Below are 22,094 nucleotides of genomic sequence, written 5' to 3' on the forward strand. Positions count from 1 at the left end.
TCGTACTTTCGGGTTAAAAAAAGTCCGCCGGAGGCTACACACGGGGGGATTGTCCGGTGGACTTGAGTTTGCCGCACTTTTCCACCTGTTAGTTTGATCGTGTGTATGCGGCATAAGATGCAGAAATTGCTCATTGATCAAGGAACCTCCAGCAACCTCTGGAGGAACCCTCATTGAGAAACCCTGTTCTACAGGCATCACAGGGAGTGAGGGGAAATCTCCCCAATGGGGGTCACGGATAAATAAAAACCTAAGTCTAAGAACTAAAAATAAAAGGTTTAAACGTTTCATGCAATGCTTCATATTTAGCAGAAGGAAAAGTTATTTTGTTAGGTATAAATTTTGCATATGAATATTTAGTACTTTCTTCCTCAGACTGAAAAGGAGTCTAGATTGCCCTCTACTGAGAGGGAGATGCCATCTAGCTTGTAGATTACCTATATTTTGACATATCTCAAGATGAGGATGGGTAGCCTCTTACTTACCGATAAATCCCATGCTCCTGCCCAGTACGAATATCCCGTTCAGGGCTCCAATTTCTATATATTCATCAGCTTCCTCTCTAATTAGAGAAAACAAATGAGTCTGTCATTTTTTGCATTTAGATATCGAGCACAAGTTGAATCACTCAAAAATCTACAGTATTTGTATTCAACAATCAGCTTAGCTCAGTTATTTTGTAAAAGCTGCGATAGACCAACAACTGAGGTAACAGATTTCCTGATAGCCAGTGTAGCCATCAGGACTTCAACACCAGGATCCTGGTTTCAAGTTTTGATTGTTGAAATTAAATTGTATTGAGCAATTTAGTCTTTTCTGTTACCAAAAGTAACAGCTGCCCTTTGTAGGACCACCAGTAAATTTGAGTGTGTGTAAATACTTATCAGTAAGTGAGCACTAAAAATGTATAAAATTAATTAAAACCAAATATTAAAACTATTTTAGTCATCAAACATGAGGTTAGGTCTTGCCTTCTTTAGGTTTTCAAAATATCGTACCTAGTGAAAGAGCCACAGTTCCTTAGTAGATCAACAAATGCAACACCGATAAGACCATCAACATTGAGGATGAGATTTGGTTTCTGAAGGGAATAAAAGCACAGAATTTGCAGATCAACCTCAGACAAACAAATAAAATGAACTGTTGCTACTATTCAGCAAATCCTGCAACTGTACTAAAATCAGAGATTGAACCTTTAACAGAAGAGTTTTGGCCAAAGATTTTTTGGCCATACTTATCCTTTAGAACAAAGTACACTCTTGTCATACAGATTCAGCTAAAAGTGGGTTAAAGAAGTATAGCTAAAGATTTTTTGGGCTATACTTCATTTATGGATCACAGGAGTGCAGTTTGCTGTCGGATGAGGTCACTGAGCCAGCCCCTTCCACCCTCTGCCACAACTCAGTGCTCCAGTGAGCATTGGAGGGGAGAGCAGAGAGCTGCTGACTGACAGTCACAGCTCTCTGCTCAGAACGGAGGGGGAAAACTCAGAAATCAGTGGTGTTTGATTGCTCAGTTCTCACTACAGAGCTAACAGGGAACAGATACAGCATCAGATCGATGCTGCATCCACCTAGGGGAGTACATATAATAATATATATATATATATATATATATATATATATATATATATATATATATATATATATATATATATATATATATATATATATATATACACACACACGCATATATATTTTTTTAAAAGACCTACTTCTCTTTTAATTCTGTTGTTGGATGATGTCACAAAGCTGGTCAAGGCTCTTCAATAATGTTGGGATAAGACCAGATGCCTGACCGGCAGATGGCTCAGTCTCTCAGCGTGCCGCTAAGAGGCTGAGCCAGCTGTTCCCACCCTCTCCACAGTCCGGCACTCCAGTGAGTGCTGGAGGGGCAGAGTAAAGGGCTGTGACAGTCACCGGCTCCCTGATCAATAAAGACTGACAACTGAGCAGTCAGCAATCTTTAATCGCTCAGTTCTCAGTGTAGAGCTGGCAAGGGACAGCTGCTGCTTAAGATTGATGCTACAGCAGTATGTATTTTTTTTTTTTACCGTTCCCTATAATGGGAAGGTACTCAATTTGAAACACATGCACATTATATTACCAAAAGTATTGGGACACCTGCCTTTACATTAACTTTAATGGCATACCAGTCTAGTCCATAGGGTTCAATATTGAGTTGGCCCACCCTTTGCAGTTATAAAATTCAACTATCCCGGGAAGGCTGTCCACAAGGTTTAAGAGTGTTTGAATTTTCTTCAAGAAGCGCATTTGTGATGTGAGGCACAGATTTTGGAGAGAAGGCCGGGCTTACAGCCTGCGCTCTAATTCATCCCAAAAAGTGTTCTATCAGGTTGAGCTGAACACCTGGCTTTGTGCACTGGTGTGCAGTCATGTTGGAACAGGAAGGGCCAACCCCAAACTGTTCCCACAAAGTTGGGAGCATGAAATTGTCCAAAATGTCTTGGTATGCTGACGTCTTAAAAGTTCCCTTCACTTGAACTAAGAGGCCAAGCCCAACTCCTGAAACACAACCCTCCACCATAATCCTCCCTCCATCAAATGACTTGAAGCAGTTCATAAAGCAAGGTCTATAAAGACATTGATGAACTTGACTGGCCTGCACAGAGTCCTGACCTCAACCCGATAGAACGTCTTTGGGATAAATACGATCGCGAGCCAGACCTTCTCTCCAACATCAGTTGTTGACCTCACAAATGCTCTTCTGGAAGAATGGTCAAACATTCCCATCTACACACTCCTAAACCTTGTGGACAGCTTTCACAGGATAGTTGAATCTGTTATAGCTGCAAAGGGTTAAAGTTTACGTGCGTGTAAAGGCAGGCATTCCAACGCTTTTGGGAATAGTGTATTTATTGTCTAGTTAAACAGTACTAAAATATCCTGGGCTTTATCTTGAGCCAAAAGCTGAAGCTACAAAAACTGTGCTGCCAAGTAACATGTTATTGGAAAGCAACTATACAGTGTAATTGGAATTTGTCACCCAGTTGGAAAGCAGGGTACAACGTTGCTACAGTATCTCACAAAAGTGAGTACACTCTCACATTCTTGTAAATAATTATATCTTTTCATTTGACAACACTGAAGAAATGACACTTTGCTACAATGTAAAGTAGTGAGTGTACAGATTGTATAACAGCGTACATTTTCTGCACCCTCAAAATAACGCAACACACAACAATGTCTAAACCGCTGGCAACAAAAGTGAGTACACCACTAAGTGAAAATGTCCAAATTGGGCCCAAAGTGTCAATATTTTGTGTGGACGCCATTATTTTCAAGCACTGCCTTAATCCTCTTGGGTATGGAGTTCATCTGAGCTTCTCAGGTTGCCACTGGAGTTCTCTTCCACTTCTCCATGATGACATCACGGAGCTGGTGGATGTTAGAGACCTTGCACTCCTCCGCCTCCTGTTTAAGGATGCCCCACAGATGCTCAATAGGGTTTAGGTCTGGAGACATGCTTGGCCAGTCCATCACCTTTACCCTCAGCTTCTTTAGCAAGGCAATGGTCGCCTTGGAGGTGTGTGTTGGAGTCGTTATGCTGGAATACTGCCCTGTGGTCCAGTCCCCGAAGGGAAGGGATTATGCTCTGCTTCAGTATGTCACAGTACAGGTTGGCATTCATGGTTCCCTCAATGCACTGTAGAGCTCCAGCCCATGACATGCCCATAACCATGCTTGACTGTAGGCAAGACATGTTTGTCTTTGTACTCCTCACCTGGTTGCTGCCACACACGCTTGACACCATCTGAACCAAATAAGTTTCTCTTGTCTCATCAGACCACAAGACAGGTTTAAGTAATGTCCTTAGAATATTATTTATGATTAACGCCTCAATATATGTACTTTTTTAGGTATATTTTTAAATATATATATTAGTCTGATACTTGTTGATTAATTTGTATTTATTTTAATATTAGGTAAATGGATCTTTTTTCTGTGCGATTTAGAGTGTGACTGCATCTTGTTAAGCCACCTACCTGGGATTTAGGACAAATTAATTCTGATAATTTGTATCTACAAATTGTTAGATTGATTTCTGGTGTGAAATGCAACTATATAAAAAGGATGCAAGAATAACATCATTATATATCTTGTTCCTTCTTGAAGGGCGTAAGCTTTGTAGCCCGAAACTGTCGTATTTGGAGCTTTGAATAATATGCAATCTATTACATGTGAAATCTTCACATACACATTTAGATATAGATATAGATATAGATATAGATATAGATATAGATATAGATATAGATATAGATATAGATATAGAGAGAGAGAGAGAGAGAGAGAGAGAGAGAGAGATTCCCTTGTACATTCTCCCTTAGGCAGGAGCAGTTTTTTTCCAGAGCGTGTTGGCCAAGAATAGTTTACCTTTGAAGTGGTGATTTTTTCCACTTCCAGGGCATAATCTAGCAGAGGAGTAGCTGGGAAGTGCTGCTTTACATAGTCTTTCAAGATCTGGACTCTCATGTCTGGGTTGTTGATCTGAAATGTATTTAAAAAAAACAAACATATATAAAAACAATCTCATTAGATTAAGTTAATTTGGAAAAAATAAGATTAAATACAAAGAAAGGCCATTTAGTTCTTGTCCTGTGTATAAGATTCTGTTGATGTGACAGAAGATGTGGTGAAGATACGGCGCACACATGGTTACTTCTAACCTTAACCATATGATATGGCTGTCTGGTACTGATGGTAAAAGTTTCAGGGCCCACTCACATTTAACAGGCATTATGTAAACCACAGTGCAGTGTCACTCTTAAATTGCACCCCAACATACCATTACACTAACAGTGTACCATAATGCGTATGCTGCGAATATATACCATGCATTGTGGTGTAAGGCTTTACAAAAAAATAAATAAAAAAACAACAACAGGTTACATGTAGGTGTTCATACCTTAATGCTGAACTCCTGTCAGTATATACAAAAATCACCTTGCCTTAACCACTGCAAGGGTTAATTTCTTGTTTCATCTTTTGGGAAATGAATAAAGTGAAATTCTTACAGCAGGCTTCCTCCTACCTGTACAACCCGGTCCCCCAAAGCCTCTTCCCCTTTGCTGTTCAAGTGGTCGCAGCTCCCTGACTGACATCACGTACAATTCAGGACCAGCAGTTCTGCATTGTATGTGAAGATGTTAAAGAGGAAGCATCAATTTTTTTTTATAAATCCCTGCAAAGTAAAGGAATAATGTGCTAGTATGCATTGCATACTAGCACATTATGAAATACTTGCCTTAGAACAAAGTCCTGCACTGCTCCACTGTGAGCTCTGACAGACGCTTACACCATTATCCAGTCTTCCTTCTGGGTTCATGTCCTCCGGCCATCTGATTGGCCACCTGCAATGATGTCACTCCCACCAACGGAAGTCACGGACTGCAGCACGGAGCTCTGAAGGGATGGCATGGGTATGCTATCCCTTCAAAGCGCATGCGCCGGTGACATCACCGGTTAAATGCAGTGTGAATATGCACCTTCACAGTTTAGGGGATATTCATAGTACTTACAGGTAAGCCTTATTATAGGCTTACCTGTAGGTACAAGCCTACAGAGTGGATTTACATCCACTTAAAGGGGAAGTAAACCGATCCATTTAACATTTTCAAAAGCAGTTACATTTCCAGAACGTGCCATTGGTAACGATCCCATTGGTTGTGCTCTCACTCAAATTGGTGTCATAACTAATCACATGTGCAGCAATATGGCAGTTGTAGATTAAACAGAGATCAAGATTCCTTTGCTGAAAACGATAGAAGGATTTCCTTCCACTTCAAGGAACCATCTACATAGCAGTAACATCAGAAAATGGAAATGCCGCCAGGGGCAAAGAATTCAATATCTCACTTTATTGGTTACCACATAGAAGAAACATGCAATTAACTCTTTCAGTGGCTTTAAGGTGTGCTGCCAGTCACTAAAAATAAATGACCTACCTTTAGGGCTAAAACAACTAATTGACATAATCAACAATGAAAATAGTTTTAAACTATTTTCATTTTCAATTAGTTAGTCAGACGATTAGTTGGCCAGACGATTAGTTGGCCAGACGATTAGTTGGCCAGACGATTAGTTGGCCAGACGATTAGTTGGCCAGACGATTAGTTGGCCAGACGATTAGTTGGCCAGACGATTAGTTGGCCAGACGATTAGTTGGCCAGACGATTAGTTGGCCTGCATACAAAATGCATTATTTGTGTAGATATTGTAAAGGAAATATGTAATTCTGTATAGAATTGTATTCTATTTTATTTGTATTGCATATACGCGTGCACATGACACTAATAATGTTTTCATTCTTTCGAGTCCTGATTAGAATTAGCCCTTGTACACACGGTTGGACATTCACACCACAAAATCCGTCTGATTTTTTCCGACAGATTTTTCCGAAATTGGTCTTGCATACACACGGTCGGACAAAGTTGTCAGAAAATCCGATCGTTCAGAACGTGATGACGTTCGTTCATTAGGACGGGACTACATTCAGGCTAGTAGCCAATAGCTTTGGTCTCGTAATTTGATCTGAGCATGCGTGGCACTTTGTCCGATCGGAATTCTTTACAAACGATCGGACATTCCTATGGAAAAAGTCTGATGTAGCACACACACGGTCGGATTATCCGACAACACGGTCCGATCGGACATTTTCTGTCGGAATGTCCGACCGTGTGTACAAGGGCTTATACTTTAAGAATATGTGTATCAATCGCTAACTGATGTTAAGGGTGACAAACATATGTACGTTAACAATTCTAAGTAAGTTGGTTTGTCTTTAATGACGACGAGCAATGGGTGGACATTGTTCTATTGGCGTAATGTTGTAAATATCACTTGGTTATATATTTAAGATACTGAACTAGGAAATAAAGGACGAGTGATGCATTATTCAGTGTCTGTGCGTTGCTCAGAATAACTGCACAGCAATCTGCTTAAACACATATTGTCCATAATTTTAGCAGGGTTTTTAGTATTTAGTATTTTTGTGGGATCCATGCAATATGCTGTTTTAGTGCATATTGTTGCACCCAATTGCCCTCCCTTCTCGGGCAAGAGCATCAAGTGCTGTGGTAGCGCTGAGAAGCACTGGAGCTTGGAGCCCTTACAGGCACTTGAGCTCGGAGCTTGTGTGGAACCACTGAAGCTTGTGGGGATATAAAGAAGCCTAGGCAGGTAGGGACATAGAGACATAAGACAGGGAACTCTCTTCCACACACCCAGACAATTCAGTGGTAAGTGTTTATGTATGTTTGTGAATAACCTTAAAGTGAGAAGGGCTTATTTTATTCCTGCAACTAGTAATTGTTAAGTAGTTTTATTGATAAGTTTCTAGGGACTGTCAAGGTACACCACATTCCTCGGCAAAGGTTTGCCTGCCCATGGTCTTGCGAATGCCAGTAGGCAGGTTGACAGTCAGTATATTGGATATGCCTGGTAAACAGGGTTATGGCTTTGGAGAAATGGATGGCAACATGTAAAGATCAACACGAAAAGTTCTATGGGATCTGGGCCACGTGGATACATTACACTTCCAGTGTCTTACAGTCCTCACAGCCACCGGCCTCACACACCCTTATAGTCAAACTGATTTAGCTTAAGACGGTTATAGTTCAAGGCAGGCTTTCCCGGTTTCATGGAATATTTTTTGGACTCACCGTTAATTTTCACAATTATAGTGCTGGTTGTTGTTGTGTTTTTTTTTTTTTTTTTTTTTTTGTGTTATCTCAGTTATTTTATTTTGTCTCTTTATCACTTTAATGCTTGTTCCCTTTTCCCCTCCATCCGGCCCATCCTGGCACCCATAAACAAGTTTTACAATTGGAACCATAGCTCTTGACTGGTAATAGGTGGGTATACGACCGTATTTTAACATGTATACTTGTCAATGGTGATACCAATACCCTCTGACTACCATCAAGTCTAACTTTTACCTTTGTGCCAGTTTTGGGCTTTCTATGGTCTGTTCTTTATATGCTTTTTGAATGCTCATTGGTTGTAAAACTGCCTACTGTAATTTTTTACACTACACTTTTTTTTAGGGCTAACGAGTAGGGGTACGATGTGCACAAGTTGCATGTATATCATCCAGGTGCGACTTTTGAGGGTTTACATTTAAGTCTATGGCCCTTACGTCACATGAAAGTCAAACCAAAGTAGTGCAGGAACTACTTTAAGTCGCACAGATGAATGGTACTCATCGGGAAACATGGGAGACAACTTTGGGGTCCAAAGTCACATTACAAGTCACACAAGTGTGAATGGGGCTCACTTCAATACAGGGCACTCATAGTGACACACCACCGTTTACTGCTCTGCGCACCCCCGGGGGTGTGCACGATCGGCTTATCCTGCTGGACTTCATATGAAGCCCAATCAGGATAACGGAGCCACATTGCGGACGTCAATCTGCAATAGGGTGGGCGGGAAGTGGTTAAACAGAAATCAAACAGAAAATGTCCTTATACCCAAATAATTAAAAAACTGGTGGTGTCAGAGAAGTTTAAGCAGAGAAATTTCAATTCTGGTTGCAATAAGTTACTCTGCAGCCTGTTCTTTATCTCATGAAATAAAGCAGATTGGCTAAAGAGAAGCACAATACAGGACACTTACAGATTTGACTCGGTGACCAATGCCCATGATCAGTTTTCCTTCCTTCTTCATCTTGTTTACAAACTCCATAGGGATAAGGCCACTGTCAAATGCTTTACTGAACATTCTGGCAGCGGCATCAAGGGCACCTCCAAAACGATCTCCCTATAAAATAAGTAGAGCAGTGGTCACAAGTGTATCACAAAACATAGGATCTTGGGATACATTATTTTTAATAACGTGTTGGAGTTAGGATAGCCATATACATGTAGACTGAGGTGGGCTGAACATAAGAAATCAATTGATTGCCTCATCAATGCTAAACAGCATGGATGAAGTGCCACTTGCTTGCTTATTATATTCAAACAGCTGCAGCAATCATGGCTGTCTGCATACCTGATCAGTGACTGCATCTGATAGGATGCAGTAACTGTTCGACTGATCATTTTTTTTCCTGGCTTTGTTGATTTTTAAAAAGAGACTTGTTGAGCCGAGTGGTGCTAACAAGGCATCAGCTCAGATTTTGACAAATTTAGCAGGACTTGGCCAAATTTCAAGCTGTGTATGGCTAGCGTTACTGTTTGTAATAGACTTACAATGGTGAGGAGACCAGAGGTAAGACTGGAGATGAGGTCTTTACCAGCTCTGGCACATACAATGGTGTTATGGGCTCCAGAAACAGCTGGTCCATGATCTGCGGTTACCATCAGACACATTTCAATGAAGTGGGAAGCATATTTAGGGACCCTGATGGAAACAAAGGTTTATTAAAATTGCAAATTAATTCCATGACCTCTGTCAGAAAGTGTCCTCTAATAATGAATGATAATAATAGGGTCTCACCGCCTCTGGAACCAAAGCAGGCCCAACACACCGCCGATTCCAATATCTTCCTTGAAGACATCTGTGATGGGCATGCCAGCATAGATAAGCTCCTGACCTCTCTCGTCACATATACTGGTCATGAAAGAGGCAGGCTTCCTGATTAATCCCAACTCCTGAAGTGAGACACAAACCAGAACAATTGTGACAGTTGGATTTACATAAAGATGCAGGTAAAAATTATATTTTTAAACAATCTTTATCAGCTTTTAGGCTGTTATAATTTAAAAAATAAATAAATAAAAGCAGATTGCTGAAGGCACGTGATCATACTTTGCCACATCATAGCTACAGACAGACTGGCAACAGTGCTTCTATATCAACATATCTCAGAGAATGAAAACCTGAATCTGATTGCTATGGGGTAAGAGGACTTTTTTAGTGCATGCGACTCCGGCCAGTCACAGAGCCGAGGTCCGCAGCCCCGGAAGGAAGAGGGGTGAAGATGGACTTGCCCTGCCCAAGGGACGGCAAGGACTTCATTTGCAGGTAAGTGTCATATAATGGGCTAGTATGTGATGCATACTAGCCCATTATGCTTTTAATTTGCAGGCCTTGTGGGGAGCAAAAGAGGAAGTAAACCCCATCGGGATTTACTTCCTCTTTCATTCCCTGCAAAGGCAAAGCATAATGGACTACTATGCATCGCATAGTAGCCCATTATGTGTCACTTACCTGACACAGGAGCCAGCGAAGTCACTGCTGTCCCCTGTAGTCCGCCACATCCATCTTCTTGGTGGTGTCTCGCAGCTCCGCCGCTGTCATTCGGCAAAGCCGCAATGATGTCACTCCCACGCATGCGCATGGGAGCCAACACGCGCGGCATCTTCGTCATTGACGATACCGTGCTCAGTGCGACTGCGCGCCGCTGTCTACGGCGCACAGCGGTGCCTGTCTTTGGGCAAATATCTCCTAAACCGTATAGGTTTAGGAGATATTTCTTGGACCTACAGGTAAGCCTTAATCTAGGCTTACCTGTAGGTCAAAGTGGTTTGTAAGGGTTTACAACCACTTTAACTGCTGTCAACAGACAGCACCCAATAGCTGCGCATTGATTCTTAGCCTTATCATAGCAACAACAGTTTTCTCTAGAAGGTACATGAACAATCATCTGCACAGGAATCTTGCACCTAAGTAAATGTGTATTGTACTTAGAAGTAGGGATGAGCTCAGGGCTTGGACTCGTGTCCGAACATAACTGAGCTCATCCCTACTTAACAGAGGACACTATATATAATACAGATGGGACAAGCAGTTAAGATGGCTGTATAATGAATACTTGCCCTCGCCCATGAGTAATCCATAGGTACAGTAGGAGGTGGTACTTCTTCTGCTGGCACAATTTCACCCTTAGCAACCAGATCTTCATATACAGACCTTTGAAGAAGAAAAAAAAAAAAAAAAAGAAGTAGTTATCCAATTCCGCATTAAAGCGGAGTTCCACCCAACTATACATTTTGGTCTTAAACTAAAGATCACCCATACACACCCCATCGTCCTGGATATATATATTTTTTTCTTAACTTTTTTGAAGTACAAAAAGGTGTACTTCCATCCGAACCTCACCGCAACGAGGTACGTCATTTCCTCTTCAGGCTCAAGCACTCCTCTCTCTCCCCCCCCCCCCCCCCCCCGCCTTCTGGGACCTGTGCGTTTCCCAGAAAACTACGGGCCATTTAGAAAGCGCTGTGCGACTTACACATGCGCAGTAGGTTTCCCTTAGTTTTAATGGTGGCACCTGCACCTGAAGCCGATGGATGGCTCAGCTTTGGGGGGCCGACATCACAGGTAAGTGTCCTTATTAAATGTCGGCAGCTACAGTAGTGTAAAAACTTTTTTGAGGCCAGAACTTCTGCTTTAAAGGCTAAGTTCACCTTTCCAGAAATAAACGCACATATTTTTTGCAGGAAATAAAAAATTTACATTTATTATTGCGCCTTTGGAATGCTCCACATTTCATCATGATTATTAGTGCAGCTCCTTTATCACCTATGTACATTTCTTACAGCTGAGCTGCTACTGTTTATGTATTGAGCTCAATAATTCAGCGTGGTTTGTCTTTTATACAACGTTACATTCCAACTGTATTAACTGTCAGTGTGACAGTGGGTGGGGGATCTTCTCCTTGCAACCTCTGTCACTTTTTGAAGAGAGCAGCCGTGTGCAACATTCACAGTTTCCTGTAAATTCATGAACTGCAAGTACCGCCAGCCACCTCGACTGACTGCTTTTAGTTGTGAATGAACTGCCAGGATGCCAATAAGCGCTCTTGTAGTTCATTTTCAAGCCCTGCAGCTTTTAACAGACAGACAGCGCTATGACTGTACAGGGCTTGGTTGTAGAAACCTGACATTGCACCCCGAATCCACTGATCGCAGGTGCAGTGCTGTCCAGGCTCCCGAAGGAAAAAATTATAAATGTACATTTTATATTTCCTGCAAAAAATATATGTGCATTTATTTTTCCATTTTTTATTATTTGCATCTTTTGTTAGTCGTCTTGCATATAAAAAAAAAAAACGCTATGAAAAGTGAATTACACACTTGGAAGAGTGGTTTTCAGATTGCTCTTTTTAATTTAATTTAACATTTTTGTACTTTGGATTTCTGTTAACTATAGAATTCTCCACATGGAATATGTAACATGTTCCAAAAAGTGAACTTATCCTTTAAAAAACACTTTGTAGTGTATTGTATATATGGGTACATCCTGATTAGAGGCATCCCTAAAAGGCTATTTAGTATATACACATGTATCTCGAATATCAGCTAAATCTATACGGTTTACCAATTACCATGATGAAATCACACTCACTGAATAACATCACCAAGCTCATCAAAGCTACGTGGCACATATACTCCAGATTCCTTCAAGGCCTTATTCTTGGCAACCGCTGTCTCTGAGGCTTGGTTGGCACAAGCTCCTGCATGCCCAAACTGCACCTGTGATGAAAAAAATAACTGGGTGAGGAATGAGACCTGGTTCAAGAAAATCAAAACCTATAGCATTGTTTGCAATGCAAAGACTAATTCACTTAGCAAACCATAAGACTCAAAAAAAACAACCCATTTCCTAGATGAGTGGTCAACTGATGAGCTAAAGAGGGCCCCAAATGCTGCCCCTGACTTTACCAAAAGGCCGCACATAACGTTCAATATATGTAATGCTTGCGAGAACTGTCAAACTGCAGAGCTAATAGAGGAAAAGAGGGTCAGGGAGTGTGGACATGCTACATTTATGGCTGGAGATATGCTGCAGAAGACAATACGAAACAGGGTACATGTTACACGAGGCTAGTGAATATTTCCACTGCAGACTGCTAAGGTCAGAGGGCTGCAAATCATATACCAAAGGGCTCCAGGTTTCGGCACCAGGGTCCTAGATTGTCTACGACAAATAGAAAGCAGCCTGAAAATTGTATGAACATGATCAATTCAAATTCTTTAAAGTGGTTGTTAAGGCAGAAGTTTTTTTTTTTATCTTAATGCATTCTATGCATTAAGATAAAAAACCTTCTGTGTGTGTAGCAGCCCCCCTAATACTTACCTGAGCCCCATCTCTATCCAGCGATGTTGCAGCAGAGACTCGGCTGCCCTGGATTCCCAATGCTGTCAAAGTCAGTGAGCTAATGCCGAGAGAGAGAGGGGGCGGGGCCTAGTCACAGCTGCATGTCTGAATGGACACGGGGAGCTGCAGCTCAGGTGCCCCCATAGCAAGCTGCTTGCTGTGGGGGTACTCCTCAGGAGGGAGGGACCAGAAGCGCTAAAGAGGGACCTGAGAAGAGGAGGATTGGGGCTGCTCTGTGCAAAACCACTGCACAGAGAAGATAATGTTTAACGTTTGTTATTTTTAAGCAAAAAATAAATAAATAAATTAAAAAAAACATGACTTTAGTATTACTTTGAGCTTGAACATTACTCTCTGAGCAATAAACCTGGTGTGTAAACAACTAAATAACTAAAAACACACAAATGAAATCCAATATAACCTGCCTTTTGGACCCTTTTACTCAAATCAAAATACTAAATCCTCAAAGTATAGCCGATTCATTTAGAGCCTTTGTAACTTGGTTTCCAACCTCTAGAGACAAAAAACAAGAAATTCTTAAAGCTGAAATTTACGTACAGATTTTATAGCATAGTCACATTGCTCCAGCGTGGACAATGTAAGTATGCATGTGTCATACCTGTGGGGTCTCCACATAGAAGCTGGAAATCACTGTAGCAGGGACCACTACTACAGTGATCATTGCCATCTTCTAGATCCCATGCCAAGCAGCTGCCTTGTTGCAAAGTAACCACAGGTGGCACTTGCTCAGCAAAGCCATTCTTGAATACAAGCCATTCTCTGAATCAGGTGGAGAAGTGGTGCACTGTTGTCACAATCTCTACCAAGTTCAGAGAATTTCTTACATTCAATAGGTGAAACGCAAGGCATTCTGCGAATGGAACATGTGATCAGCAAGGGACCAAACCCCACCTGTTGGTTACTATGCAGCACGACAGCTGCTCAGCAATAGACCTGGAAGAAAGCAATGATCACTGTACTAACAGCATCTGCTACAGTGATTTCCAGGGCTGGACTGGGACAGGAATTTGGCCCTGGACTTCATCCAGACCGGCCCACTTACATTTTGAGTGTCCCATCAGCACCCCCTTACATCAGCGTGTCCCATCAGCACTCCTTTACATCAGCGTGTCCCATTACATCAGTGTCCTATCAGCACCCCCTTACATCAGAGTGTCCCATGAGCAGCCCCCATATATCAGAGTGTCCCATGAGCACCCCTTAAATCAGAGTGTCCCATCAGCAGCCCCCTAACATCAGAGTGGCCCACTGAGCCATCGGCCCACCGGGAAACTCCCGGTAGTCCCAATGTCCAGTACATGCCTGGCGATTTCTAGCTTCTACATGGATCCCACAGGTATGGCTCATGCATACTTACAAGGGGATCAGAAATAAACTGCAAGCTATTATCGTCTTTATAGTAAAGCCTCAAAAAGATTAAATATTCTCCTGCTCATTATAAGCCAAAATCAGTCAATAGGATGTGTGCCTTGTGCGGATGCCTCTTTTATGTCAAAACCTCCTCCTCCCATTATGTCCCACTACCACCACCACCACCATCATTTTCCAAGGCATTGAGGTTTGAATGGAGGCCAAGGTGGAAGATAGACAAAAGTTTCGCACCCTGCCTATACAAGCTTCTAAAAACTTTTTTCTTTCCAATTGCTTCAGCAACAAGGCACTCAATTTGTATGAAAGTACTATAAAGTTAAATGTAAATCAATTATCTAATGGTCGTATCTATGTATACATATAATTTTTTCAAACAAAACAAATGTACCAAATTTACTGCAAAAAATACAAAAGATACTTAATTTCTAACATTTGACATGCTCCTCCTGCTTATGTTTTCCTGCAGACAGGCTGGGAAAGAGCCGAGTCATGTGACAGCTGTATATTGATTAAGAAAGAGGGTGCTTAGATGTTTGTTTTCTAATAAGTACAGAACCATCATCCACATAAAGAAAGAAAATGGAGAGTGGAAATTAAACCGTCTGTTTAGGATCACTTTGACAAGGTTTTTGTAGGTTACATTTTAAAGGTTATTATCTGCTTCAGCAGAAACTGCATGTCTTTGGTGCAATATTTAAACTTGCAGCAAATCTTCATACGCTACATCGATTCAATATGATACTTTATTCATATCTAGTTGAATTACCTCTGATGAAAACATAGTTGCACAGGTTCCTATACACCAACACACAATGGGCTTTGTCAGCCTGCCTTCTTTAATACCATGACAAATCTTGTATTCTTCTGTACCACCAATCTGTGAGAAAAGCAAGGATGTCAATGAACATTTGCTGAAAACGTATTTAGAATATGTGTCACAAAATATATGCATTTAGGGGGTCAATAACACCAGCTTGTGTGTGCTGTGAAACAGTACCGATGCCTCATTCCAGGCACAATCCACTCTACCTTTTACTCGCACAGAACTTTATTTAAATGTTAGAAGTGACATTTCAATACAGTTTTATTCTCAATAACAGAGAACACCAATTATAGACCTGCCCACCGGATATGATGCAGTCCCCCCTACCACCAACTACCTTGAACTGACCATGTACTCCTTCCACCCTTATACGGTATCTGTTTCTTTCTCTCCCCCCTTTCCTTACACATAGGCCTTATACGATACTACACATATATCTCCATACACTCTAGAATTATATATGGCAGTCTATGGGCTGTCCATACCTGTCAATTGCTGCATTCTGCATATGCTATATACCAGGGCTCAAAATTTCAAGTCCTGGGCCACTAGCCGGACCTTAAGAGTTACTTGCCACCAGTTGCCCCACCCAAACCCTCCCCTGCCCGCCCCTAAGTTTGCCACTAAACACTCCATCGTAAATGATCTCATGAAATTACACTGTTAAATGTTTTAATGCAGAAAGAAGTTCCAAAAAAACTTTAACAGAGTACCGTATATACTCGAGTATAAGCTGAGATTTTCAGCCCCTTTTTTTAGGCTGAAAGTGCCCCCCTCGGCTTATACTCGAGTCACCGCCATCTGCCTACCTGATCAGCGTGTCGTGCAGACAGACGGCGGCCAATCCACTGTTCAAAAGCCGCGCCTCCCTGTCTGTGATAGGCGGAACACTTAATTTCCCAGCAGTCAGTGTTCCACCTATCACGGACATCCGCTCATCCTCGTCCGTAGTATGAGGATGAGCGGATGTCCGTGATAGGGGGAACACTGACTGCTGGGAAATTGAGTGTTCTGCCCATCACAGACAGGGAGGCGTGGCTTTTGAACAGTGGAATGGCTGCCGTCTGTCACAGACGAGGAGGAGAGGTGCGGCTTTTGAATCCTGGAATGGCACACGGAGCTGCAGATGGGCACAGAGCTGCAGAAGGACACAGAGGCTGCAGATTGGCACACGGAGGCATGCACAGGACACAGGTAGGCTGCAATGGACACAGGGAGGTACACAGGTATGCAGCTGCAGATGGGCATTGTTGACCCTCTTTTCCACTCTTAAGCTGCAACAGTAGCTGCTGCATGTCTCATCTTCGGCTTATACACGAGTCAATAAGTTTTCCCAGATTTTTTGTGGTAAATTAGGGGCCTTGGCTTATATTCGAGTCGACCTATACTCGGGTATATACGGTATATCATAATTGCAGCCTAACTGTGCCCATCAAATGCAACTTTACTGTGCCCATCAAATGCAGCTTTACTGTGCCCATCAATGTGCTCTCACTGTGCTCGTGAATGCAGCCTCACTGTGCCCATAAATGCAGCCTCACTGGACAGCAGAGACCCATGTGGACCCTGTGCACTATATGCCTACACTGCTCCTACCCCATGTGAGTTTATCAGCATATATTAAATTAGTCTTTTTTCAATGCTGCACTTAGGTTGGCGCTGCTCTTTTCTTTTCTTCAGCCGCATTCCAGTCTCTACTGTTTACTTCTAACATTTAAATAAAGTTCTGTGGAAGTGACATTTCAATACAGTTCTATTCACTGCAGTGGTGTTGGGATACAGTAATTTGGGTCTCAACTCAACCAGATGTATTGTATCAGCAACGTGGTATGAATAGACACCATTCAAAACAAGGCATTTATCCTTGTTTGTGCATTTCAGCTACACTGGCTATACTGCCCATTATAGCCCCAAAGCCTCTGGTGTGAACAAACCCCATAAAAACTTTTTTGTGTGTGTAGGGGAGTGGGCAGAGATCTTACTTCCAAACCCCATAACCCTAACCTAAATACTAGAAAACAAACTTAAGGCCCATACACACGATCAGACTTTTTGACAACAAACATGCAAATTAGCTGTTTTGGAGCAACATCCGACTGTGTGTACGCTCCATCGGACAAACTTTTTTGGTTTTCATCTGACTTTTGTTGGCTGTGCGAACGGACAAACTTTCTGGCAACGAAAGTCCGATGGAGCAAAGTCTGATCGTGTGTACAGAAAACCATAGGACTTTTGTACAAAGTGCAAACAGGCATGCTCAGAACCAATGCAAAAGATCAGACAACAATACAGAAGTTGACCAAAGGTGGCGGTAAAGAGCAGAAAAACCACGTGGTTTGGTGAAAGTTGGCTGAAAAAGTCCTGCTGTGTGTATGCAATACAAGTTCAGGGCCGACGCCCCTTTGTACAAAAATCCAAGGGAAAGTTTGTACAAAGTCCTATCGTGTGTATGAGGCTTAAGAGTACTTTCACACTGACAGCGAAGCCACCTTAGTGCTAAAGTGTCGTTTTAGCAGCATTTTACCGTAGTTTGAGGCACTTTTCTATCACTTTTAACCCCCCCACTAGCGGCCGAATAAAGGGTTGAAATCGCCCTCAAAGCGCTGCTTCCAAGACGATTTGGCGGCACTGCCCATTGATTTCAATATGCAGGGGAGTTTTAGGAGCAGTGTATTCACCGCTCTTAAAGCATGCCAAAGATGCTGCTTGCAGGATTTTTTTATGAACGTCCTACCAGCACAGCACCTCAGTGTGAAAGCACTCGGGCTTTCACACGGACTGCAGATGAGGCATTTTTCAGGCGCTTGTTGCTATTTCAGTGCCTGAAAAACGCCTCCAACGTGAAAGGTGTCTAACAGTAAGCCTTGATCCTAACCTGACAAAGCCCCAACACTTAACTCACTCCCCTAAGTTCTTTATGCTCACTCCCCCTGCCCAGTTTTTTTTTTTTCCTGCAACTGTCACATTTACACAATACTTAGCCTAATGCACTTTAGGGTGGCCAAGGGCACAGAACTGCCAACACACCAATTATAAATATGTGTTTAAATAATGGCAATTTCAATACACATTTGTTAAAGGTGAATACTCCATTAAGTTGGGCAAGGCACAATAGTAATGGAGAAATTAAATAGAACTCACCTCTCCAAGGACTACAATCATTTTAACTCCTTCTGTATCTTGATAACGTAAAACATGGTCCATAAAGGTGGAACCAGGATACCTATCAGTGGGGAAATAGGCAGTTAGAGAACCTTTATTCTGTTTTACACAGTGGTATTTCTAAATGACCATGAGCAGAGCTAGAAAACAAACAAAAAAAAACTGTATTCTTTTCTAGAGATGTACCAAAATATCGGCGCCCGAAACATATTGGCCAAAAATGGTCTTTGACATTATGCCAAAAAAAAAAAAAAAAAAAAACGTATTGATAATGGCGCTGAAATCGAATGCGATTTTTCCACAATTTTACTGTGCCTATGGGCATTTTTCATAGGTTATGCAACTCAAAAACCACATCAAAAACGCTACACAGGTGCATTATTCATGCGTTCTTGCTGGAATTTTAATGGGGAGGTGCATTTTTGGTGCAATTTTTTTTAACTGACAACAAATGCAGCAAGCAAGATTTTACCACCACAATGGAAGCACAATGGTCCAGTTTGAAGACAAACATAGAATTTAAAGGGATACATTTTTCTTGAGCTTTTTTTGCGCTAGAAAGGTGGCGATAATGGACGACAATATATTCATATTCATTTAAATTCATGATATTAATTAAAAAAGTCAAATATAATACAATCACATATAAAAACTATTTTTTTTTTTAAACGGTCATTTTCGGTTGTCGGTCAAGTGCATCCTGCATTTTCGGTTTCGGGGCCAAAATTTCCATTTAGTGCATCTCCAATTTTTTCATATTGTACAAGTACTGTCTGCAGCTGTTGCGGCTCCTTTTTCGCATTCTTAGAATGTGTTATAGGAACTGGGAAGGGACTACAATCTTCTTGTGTTCGAAGATTTATTTTTAAGGGATCTGCGACTGTTTGGATGTTGCTCTTAATAAAGCATTAGCGTACTAAAGAACACCTGTTCATGATTAACAGAGGCGCTTTCCATGTGGGCACCCATGCGGGCTCACTCCTATGTCCTGCTGCAGCACAGAAAGTTTTTCACCTTAATGCATTAAAGTGAAAAACCAAAGAATTTACAACTCCTTTAACTTTATTGGAAACACCCTAAACTTAACAGCAGCTGCCATTAGGACAGTGCAAACAGACAAAAAAATAAACTCAGCGCTCTTTTGAGGAGACACCCTGGAGGTACAACAGATCAAATAAATGTGATTAAAAGAGTCTTTCAATAGGAGGGACAAAGTCCATAGCAACAGTCTCTAAGATGAAGATGAAGAGGGAGAGTAATCCATGTACCAGCACTAAGGGCAGCCAGTGTGAAGAGCTAGAATCAGTCTTTGCAATGCAAGAAAAAGAAAACACAGTGCCTTCAGGTACAGTATTGGTAAACAATTTAAAGCGGGAGTCCACCGGGACTCCGCGTTTTTTTTTTTTTTTTTTTTAAAAGCCAGCAGCTACAAATACTGCAGCTGTTGACTTTTAAAATAGTGACACTTACCTGTCCAGCGCGCCCGCGATGTCGGCACCCGAAGCCGATCTCTAGATCGGTACTCGGGTGCTGCCGCCGCCATCTTGGGTATGGGAATCAGGAAATGGAGCCTTTCGGCTTCATTTCCTGGTTCCCTACTGCGCATGCGCGAGCCGCGCTGCGCAATGAGGACGGTCCCCGCTGCCTCTGGGATCTGTGCGTTTCCCAGCAGGCAGCGGGGCACTTGCGGAAGGGGGCGGGCACTTACGCCCCTTTCCGCAGAGAGCTATCCCGGAAGTGGGTGCAGTTACCTGGATTATCCAGGTAACTGCACCCCCCTCCCCCCTGAAAGGTGCCGATTGTGGCGCCGGAGGGGGGGGGGGGAGGATTCCGATGAGCGGAAGGTCCATTTTAGGGTGGACCTCCGCTTTAATGAAACGTCCAAAGTGAAACTACTCACAAAGGGAGTACAAACACAAGCATGATAGTAATCCTGCAGAAAAATCTGGGAGTGCTTTTCTCTTAAACATCCGTGTCTCTGATGTTCAGCTGACAGTTCGTGCAGGTGTCCAGCATTTGCAGCCTATATAACAGCTGTTCTTATAGGCTGTGAATGCTGGAATCCACCTGCACGAGCTGTCAGCTGCACATCAGAGACACGGATGTTTAGGAGAAAAGCACTCCCAGATTTTTCTGCCGGATTACCATCATGCTCGTGTTTGTGCTCCCTTTGTGAGTAGTTTCACTTTTGACTTATTAAATGGTTTACCAATACTGCACTTAGAGGCAATGTGTTTATTTTCATTAGGACAGTGCAACTTGCAGAAGCCTAATGACAGAACTGTCTAAAGTAAGAAAAATGGAGGTGTGCAAAGTAATATACATAATTTAAAAACGGAAAAATATTGGAAGTACTAGCATGTAGATTAAAATGTATAAGTATCTGTAATTCAGCAATGAAGTTTTATTTTTCATGTTCAAAAGTGAGCTTATAATTTCAAAGGTTTTACCTGTCGCCACCAATGGCTACTCCTTCATAAACTCCATCAGTGGTCCTGGAGATGATGTTGTTGAGCTCATTAGACATACCACCAGAGCGGGATACATAGGCAACACTGCCAGGACGATACAGCTTGGAAGCCAAAATATTATCCAACATACCTCCTGTGTTGCCAATCTTGAAGCAACCAGGTTTGATGCCTCCAACCTAAGGACAATAAGGATAGATACAGTATTTAACAGGAATTGGAATGATTGCGGATGCTAGCATGACGTCTGTATTCCAGGGCAGATAAAGTGCATCTAAACTAAAAAAAAATATTTCAATGGGGACAATGACAATCATCTAAGGGCTCATCTTCAAGAAGTGTACTTTTGTTCCTAGGAGTCATATCTGTGCCTACAGCTGCATGCAGCAGCCTGTACAAATCTAGGCTAGCAGATTTGTACATAGGTATGGATGCACAGTCCTGAACGCAGATAGAATGCATCCAGGGACACTCCTCTGTAGGCATGTAACTGCTTAGATATGCAGTTACATTCCTAGAGCCAACATGTTTGTCAGCCTGTCATTGATTTGTATAGGCTGCTGGTCACAACTGCACACAGACACCCGATGATGTACAGCTGTCTGCACCAGTTTATATGAGCCATAAGTGGGGAAGGGATTACCCTTATATTGGAGAGATTTCCTCTTACTGTTGTGACTACAAGAAAGGAAGTTAAGGTAATCATCCCCAATGAGACTCAGAGGACTAACAAGGGATTTAAGGATTTCCTACACTGCCCAAAACGGAATAAAACTATTTTTGATTTACTTTTTGTTACTATAATATATATATATATATATATATATATATATATATATATATATATATATATATATATATATATATATATATATATATATATATATATATATCTTTCCCCATTTTGGACACATACTAAAATGCACTTTATTTTTACATAGAAATTAAAGTAAAAACCCCAAAATATTTTATATGTTTTGAAAGCAGAGACCCTGTAGAATAAAACTGACATTTCTTCAGTTACTTTCTTGTTCCTGGCCTAGGCCAAAATCATGTCATACATCCCTGGAGTCTTTGTGGAAATAGGGGTGCTTTTCAGTTTTTTCCCAACAAATAAAGCATAAAACTTTCAATAATAAAATGAATGATATAGCATTTTCAGTTTGTGGTGCTTAGATACAGTTT

At 41.7% G+C, this 22,094-nt stretch overlaps 1 protein-coding gene across 2 annotated transcripts in view; it reads right to left on the reverse strand.

Annotated features, from left to right (window-relative positions):
* The window catches only part of ACLY (ATP citrate lyase), a 129,860-nt gene that overhangs the window by 2,303 nt on the left and 105,463 nt on the right, over positions 1-22,094 (reverse strand). For both annotated transcript variants that reach the window (XM_077459570.1, XM_077459569.1), the window contains 11 exons: positions 20,892-21,088; positions 18,421-18,502; positions 15,223-15,333; positions 12,312-12,439; positions 10,781-10,874; positions 9,459-9,613; positions 9,212-9,362; positions 8,637-8,780; positions 4,395-4,508; positions 999-1,081; positions 486-562 (listed from right to left, as the gene is read on the reverse strand). In XM_077459570.1, the coding sequence (XP_077315696.1) occupies positions 486-562; positions 999-1,081; positions 4,395-4,508; positions 8,637-8,780; positions 9,212-9,362; positions 9,459-9,613; positions 10,781-10,874; positions 12,312-12,439; positions 15,223-15,333; positions 18,421-18,502; positions 20,892-21,088 (1,336 nt within the window). The remainder of the gene's footprint in view (positions 1-485; positions 563-998; positions 1,082-4,394; positions 4,509-8,636; positions 8,781-9,211; positions 9,363-9,458; positions 9,614-10,780; positions 10,875-12,311; positions 12,440-15,222; positions 15,334-18,420; positions 18,503-20,891; positions 21,089-22,094) is intronic.

Source organism: Lithobates pipiens, unplaced genomic scaffold (genome assembly GCF_037356315.1).
Source record: "Lithobates pipiens isolate NorthernLeopardFrog02 unplaced genomic scaffold, aLitPip1_a1.2 Scaffold_28, whole genome shotgun sequence".
NCBI classification, from domain to species: Eukaryota; Metazoa; Chordata; class Amphibia; order Anura; family Ranidae; genus Lithobates; species Lithobates pipiens.